The following is a 7205-nucleotide window of genomic DNA, read 5'->3' on the forward strand; positions in this document are numbered from 1 at the left end:
GTGCCCCGGTCCGGGAAGATCCCACATGCCGCGGAGCAGCTGGGCCCGTGAGCCATGGCTGCTGAGCCTGTGCGTCCAGAGCCTGTGCTCCGCAACGGGAGAGGCCACAACAGTGAGAGGCCCGCGTACGGCAAAAAAAAAAAAAAAAAAAAAAAAAAAACACACAATAGCTAAAATGAAAGACAATAAAATGTATGGAGAAATATTTATAGATATAAAGCAAAAAACAAGGATATGGAAAATAGAAGCGAAAATATAGAGGATCAGACGAGTTCTAGAAAGAGGTAAATAGGAGGAAATGGGCAAATAACTCAAGTACCACAAAACTAAAGTATATATTTCTCCAGATTGGAAGAATCTGTCAAATGCCTAGCCTAGCAGATGAAAATTAGGCCCCCAGACCATGGCACATCAATGTGAAGTTTTAGAATAATGGGGACAAAGAGAATATTTTACAGACTTCCAGAGAGAGGGGAAAAAGTTACATAAAAAAGATTGTGACTCAGTAGACATCAGATGTATCAAAACAACACTGGTAACCAGAAGAAAATGGAATATTGCCTTCAAAAATTTGAGGAAAAATTATTTCCAATATAGAATTCTATATGCAAACCCTCAGTCAAGTCTGAGGTTACAATAAGGACATTGTCAAACATGAATGTCTCAAAATTGGTATCCTACGTCTTTCCTGGAAGCCACTGGAAGATGTGTCCCACCAAAACAAGGGATATAAATAATAAGACTACATAGGAATCAGGAAACAAGAGGTCCAACAGGAAAATAGGAGTTCCTAGTATTATGGTGACATGAGAGCCCCAAATGGCCTATTTTCAAAGAGCAACCAGTCCAGATTGGGGAAATTCTTTACGAGATGAAATTGACTGAGCACCTAAAGTCAACGAGCTTATTAAGAGAAAACTAGACAACTGACGGAGAGTGTGGAGTTGAACTAATGTAAGTACATTGAAAACTAAGTAAATGAGAAAAAAAAATATTCCCGGGAAATAAAGTAATTCCAGGGCAAATGAAATAGTGTATCATTGAAACACTAATTATTGAAATAACCAAAATTACAGTATAATTTCATTGAGAAGATGGAGGGTATTGTGGAGACAAGAAGAAAAGAAAGCTAGTGCTTCATCTTTCATAGTGGGAAGTCAATCAAAACTTAATATAAATACGTTATTTAAAGATTTGGAGGTAAATACCAGTGAATTAGCTAAAAGAGCTTTATGTGCTCATTTTTGAAGAAGAAATGGGCAAGGGGGACTTGATTCTGCCGGTAGTATAAATATTAGGACTAACTCTTTAAACTCATATATAATTTTGATTTAAAAATAAAAAACGCTTAGGAAATAAGCCTTCTTGCTAAAGGTCTGTTAAGGATCCATGGCATTTAATTCAAATATAATGTCCAAATCATAATTCACGCTATCTTTTCTCTGTATCCACCTGCAGGATAAGTACAGGGTTTTTTTGTTAATTCCTGTGTTAATCATAGTGCCTTGTTTCCTTGTGCTGGCAAATGACCTGAATTACTTAGCAGGAGTGATTTGGTTTCAGTTTAATAAGTAGAAGAATAAAATATGAATTGGAAAAAACAGTGCTAGAACTATTATTTTTTGAAAAGAGTAATAGCACATAACTAGATAAATGACGTCTATCTACTTCACCTGTGATTTTATGTTTCATTTTACTTGAAGAATTGTCTGAAACAGAGGAGTAACCACCAGCGTTAAGGAGTAAAATCATCCCTATTTAAATCAAACTAACCTCCTTTTAGGGTAAGGTGGGCTGACGTTTGTAAACTATGTTTTCTGAGGGTTTAGGTAGCTTATTAGAAAAGATGCTTCACCCATACTCCTTTTTTTGTGGCACTAAGGAATCCTTACAAGTCTTGGAGTGGATTCTCATCATTTTGGCATAGATCTGGTACATGTGCCAAGAGCAGTGTAACAGTAGAGTGAATCAAAACTGTATTAAGCCATATAAAAATTTATGTTTCTCCATTTTCTTTTAAAGTTGAATTTGTAATATTTTTTATTTGATATTGGCAGAGATTTACCAGAGACTAGAGAGCAGAATATCGCTCTTACATTCATTTACTTGTTCTTTCAGTCACACATTCATGCAATCAATAAATTTCTTTTGAACACCTGCTCTCTACTGGGCACTGTATTTATGGTAGTTAAAATACTATACACTGTCCATGCCCTCAAGGAGCTTATAGTTTAGTGGGTGAGATGGAAATTTATTTTTAAAATGAACTTACAAATAAATAAGCATATAATTTTAAATTATGATAATTGCTAGTATGAGAAAGTAATTGAACAGGGTAAGGAACTAATTTAAATGACAGGCATAGACTCTAGGTGGGTAAGAGCATTTTCAGACAGTCAAAATTTCAAAATATTTATCTCCTATAGACAGTACATAGTAGCTTTCTCAGGAAGCTGCTGGAGATGCCTCCACCAAAACTAAAAATGTGAAGGTGAAAGGACATAGATAATAGAGTATCTGATACTGGAGGGAGAAGAAAGCATCCATCAAGGTAATGAAAAAGAAATTCCAGGATGTCAGCTGTGCCCCACAGAAATGGAGAGCAACCAATCTAGGTTGGATTTGGTCAGAATTCTGTGAAAGAAACTTCTAGATAAATTGATAGGATATCTGATGCAGCAAAAGAAACTGAGAAGAGACTTGGAGAGAAATGGAATGGATTCTGGTAATATTTTGGAGGTAGACTGATAGACCTTGGTTATTCTTTGGATGTACAGTTGAGTGAGAACAAGTGAGCAGTGACCCCCAGGTTTCTGCCTGCATGGCAGATGGGTAAGTGGCATGTTCCTTCACTAAATTATGGAAGTCTGGAGGAAGAACAGATTTCAGGGGAGTATCAAAAGTCCACATTAGACATGGAGTTTGGATGCTAGAGAGATATTCAAATGGAGACGTCAAATGGCTAGTTAAATAAATAGCCTGGAGTCCAGAAGAGGGCTAGAGATATGATTATATAAGCATCAACATATAGGTGCTATTTTATGCTCTGGAAGAGGTTAGATTGCCTAGGGTGAGCGTAAGGCTCAAAAAGGTGAGAAGGCAAAGGATCAAGTCCCAAGGAACCATAATAGAATTTATAAAGGTCTGGTGGAGAAGGAGGAGCAAGCGAAGGAGACTGCAGAACGTAGAGATGGGCCAAAACTAGTTTGAGGTGGGTTTAGGAATGCATGTGAGTTGAGAAAGTAAAGACAGTGTATGTAGACAATGCTGTCAAGAAACTTGTTTGTGGGGGCTTCCCTGGTGGCGCAGTGGTTGCGCGTCCGCCTGCCGATGCAGGGGAACCGGGTTCGCGCCCCGGTCTGGGAGGCTCCCACATGCCGCGGAGCAGCTGGGCCCGTGAGCCATGGCCAATGAGGCTGCGCGTCCGGAGCCTGTGCTCTGCGACGGGAGAGGCCACAACAGAGGGAGGCCCGCTTACCACAAAAAAAAAAAAAAAGAAAAAAAGAAACTTGTTTGTGAAAGGGAACAGATTGGATGGTAGTGAATAAAAGTGGTGTAAAGGGAAGGTGCTTGTTTTTAATGTTGCTATTTTTCTGTGAGAAATATTAAAGCACATTTAAATGGTGATGATGAGGCTCTAGAGTGAGAGGCTGGAGACAGTGAAGAGGCAAGAGGGAATGAGGAATTAGCCTTTGATAGAAAGACTTGTCAGGGGCTTCCCTGGTGGCACAGTGGTTAAGAATCCAACTGCCAGTGCAGGGGACACAGGTTCAAGCCCTGGTCCGGGAAGATCCCACATGCTGCGGAGCAACTAAGCCTGTGCGCCACAACTACTGAGCCTGCGCTCTAGAGCCCACAAGCCACCACTGTAGAGCCCACGTGCCACAGCTACTGAAGCCTGCGTGCCTAGAGCCCCTGGTCTGCAACAAGAGAAGACACTGCAATAAGAAGCCCGTGCACCGTAACGAAGAGTAGCCCCCGCTCGCCGCAACTAGAGAAAGCCGCACGCAGCAACAAAGACCCAACGCAGCCAAAAATAAAATAAATTTTAAAAATAAATAAATTAGAAAGGCATGTCAAGAAGAATGCAAAAGTATACCACTGTATTGGTGTAAAGACAAGTCACCTTTAATTCAGCAATGTAAAATGCAGTCTGTTATGAGTAATTTTTCTTCTTTGACTAAAAAGCCTTGAAACTATGAATTTATAACAGTAATTTTACTGTTGCTGTGATTACCTATATGTTATGCTAGTGAACGTTTATTTTATAGCCTTGAATAAAATTGGGCCAGAACATTTTCTTTAAAGACTTAGATGTTTTTCCTCTTCAGGGGCATTTTTTTAAATGGTTTTGATTGTTCCTGTATTTGAAGAGTGTTTGTACTTATCAGTAATGGAAAAAAATGACCAAATATTGAAGGTAATAGAAAACAATTTCTGGGCTTAATTTTGTTTGCTTACGCTAAGTTTTCCTCTTGTTTTTTGCAGAGTCAAGTAAAGAACAGTTTGCCAGTACAAACATTGCTGAAGAGCTGGTAAAACTCTTCAAGAAACAAATAGACCATGATAAGAGGGAAATGGTGTTTGAGGTTCTTGCTCCATTGGCAGAAAATGGTGAGAAAATGCATCTCTTGATTTTTGATCATGTAGGCTTTTTCCATTTTTTTCTAATATTATTTAATTGCCAGCTATTTAACTCAAAATTCTTTTTTTTTTAATTAATGATGTGATAAGTTTTATTTTGGGTATCTCTAACTTCAGCTACATTATCTACTGCATAACTATATCTACGTTGGCCAAAGCTACTTTCCAAGTTTCTTTGGTTTTATAATCTTGGGAAAGATGGTTCTGTAACTTACACATTCTTATGCTAATCTGGAAAAGGCAGCTGATAGGCTGAACTCCACTTATGTACCCTTGCAGGGCAAAAAGGTCATAAAAGTTGGAGTACCAGGCCTACCAACAGTGTGAACACTGATAAACTATTCCTGTCTTTGAGCAAAAAGTCTTAAGGGATACACTCTAGGAATAAGAGGGAACCAGAGTAAGCAAACCATCCCACATAAATAATTTTTCAAATACAGTGTCTAGCACACAATCAAAGAGGACCAGACACATGAGGAGACAAGACATTGTAAGCAAGAATCAGAACAAAGAACAGGCAACAGCAGCAAATCTCCAAATACTGGAATTATTAGACATTGATTCAAAACAGGTATGCTTTTTATGTTCAGAGAGTTAAAAACAAGCTTAAAATTTTTAGAAGGAAGCTAGAAACTATAAAAAGTGGAATGAATAGCAGATTTGAAAATGAAGCAATTGGAAATTCCTGAATTGAAAAATACAACCAAAATTAAGAACCTAATAGATGAGTTTAACAGCAGATTAAATATAGTTGAATTAGAGAAATAGTGAACTGGAAGATAGATTGGAAGAAAATCCAGAATGAAATATAGAGAAATAAAAGAACCAATATACGTAAGAGAGAATAAGAGGTACAGAGTATAAAGTGAGCGGGTCTCATATACATTTTTTGGAGTCCCAGAAGGAGGGCAGATGGGAGGGCAGAAGTTTGAAGAAATTTTGTCAGAACCCTTACCAGAAATTATGAAAGATATCAAAGATTCAAGAAGCCCAATGAATTTAAAACATGATAAAAAGAAATACACATTTTGATACATCATATTGAAATTGCAAAAAAAAAAAAAAAAAAAGACAAAAGTTTTAAAAGTAGCCAGGAAAAAAATAGATTACCTTAAAAGAGGCAAAAGTTTGACAGCTAACTTCTCGACAGTAGCAATGAAAGCCAGATGACAAACATCTTCTGTGTGCCGAAAGAAAATAAATTCAGTCTAAAATTCTAAACCCAATGAAAATACCCATCAAAACTGAAAGCAAAATGAAGATATTTTCAGGTTAGAAACTGTGAAAGTTCACCACCAATATACCCTTACTAAAGGAAATTATAAAGGATGTTTGTTAAAAAAAAGGAAAATGATTCCAAAAACAAAAGGAAACTGACTCCAGAAGGACGGTTATAGGTGCAAGGGAGGAGAAGGAAGCAAAAGAAACCCAGTAAATATGTGTGTAAACTCATGAACGTTGAATATATAAAATAATAAAAATAATTCACTGTGAAGTTTAAAATGTATATGTGTATAATCTAAAATACACCACAGTATGAGTGTATAAATCTGGAGGGAGGTAAAAGTAGTTAAAGGGTCCCAAGACCCTTGTACTACATGGAGGAAAGTACTCTTAGATTCTGGTGAATAAATGATTTCAAATTTTAAGGTGAACTAAAATAATTTTTAAAACCAGTGTGTAACTACCAAACTAATGGAAGGATTTATGGAAAGATTTTTTTTGTTTTAATACCCCATCAATCCTAATTAACAGAAGAGCAGAGAGAAAAGGGAACATGGAACAGGGGGTAAAAATAGGGCAGACAAAATATGCTAGATTTATGACACAGTATTTCATTCATTACATTAAATGTATGTGGCCTGAATGCTTTAGTTAAAAGACCAATCATTAACTGAATTTTTTTTTAACATCTTTATTGGAGTATAACTGTTTTACAATAGTGTGTTAGTTTCTCCTTTACAACAAAGTGAATCAGTTATACATATACATATGTTCCCATATCTCTTCCCTCTTGCGTCTCCCTCCCTCCCACCCTCCCTATCCCACCCCTCTCATGGTCACAAAGCACAGAGGTGATCTCCCTGTGCTATGCGGCAGCTTCCCACGAGCTATCTAATTTACATTTGGTAGTGTATATATGTCCCTGCCACTCTCTCACTTCGTCACAGCTTACCCTTCCCCCTCCCCATGTCCTCAAGTCCATGCTCTAGTAGGTCTGTGTTTTATTCCCGTCCTACCACTAATCTCTTCATAACATTTTTTTTCTTAGATTCCATATATATGTGTTAGCATACAGTATTTGTTTTTCTCCTTCTGACTTACTTCACTCTGTATGACAGACTCCAGGTCTATCCACCTCATTACAAATAACTCAGTTTCATTTCTTTTTATGGCTGAGTAATATTCCATTGTATATATGTGCCACATCTTCTTTATCCATTCATCTGTTGATGGACACTTAGGTTGCTTCCATGTCCTGCCTATTGTAAATAGAGCTGCAATGAACAGTTTGGTACATGACTCTTTTTGAATTATGGTTTTCTCAGGGTATATGCCCA

General features: G+C 37.4%; 1 protein-coding gene across 4 annotated transcripts in view; it reads left to right on the forward strand.

Annotated features, from left to right (window-relative positions):
- The window catches only part of RAP1GDS1 (Rap1 GTPase-GDP dissociation stimulator 1), a 161182-nt gene that overhangs the window by 119744 nt on the left and 34233 nt on the right, over nt 1-7205 (forward strand). For all 4 annotated transcript variants that reach the window (XM_024126566.3, XM_007109654.4, XM_024126565.3 and 1 more), the window contains one exon: nt 4489-4614. In XM_024126566.3, coding sequence (XP_023982334.1) covers nt 4489-4614 — 126 coding nt within the window. The remainder of the gene's footprint in view (nt 1-4488; nt 4615-7205) is intronic.

This window comes from Physeter macrocephalus, chromosome 7, assembly GCF_002837175.3.
Source record: "Physeter macrocephalus isolate SW-GA chromosome 7, ASM283717v5, whole genome shotgun sequence".
In the NCBI taxonomy this organism is placed as follows: domain Eukaryota; kingdom Metazoa; phylum Chordata; class Mammalia; order Artiodactyla; family Physeteridae; genus Physeter; species Physeter macrocephalus.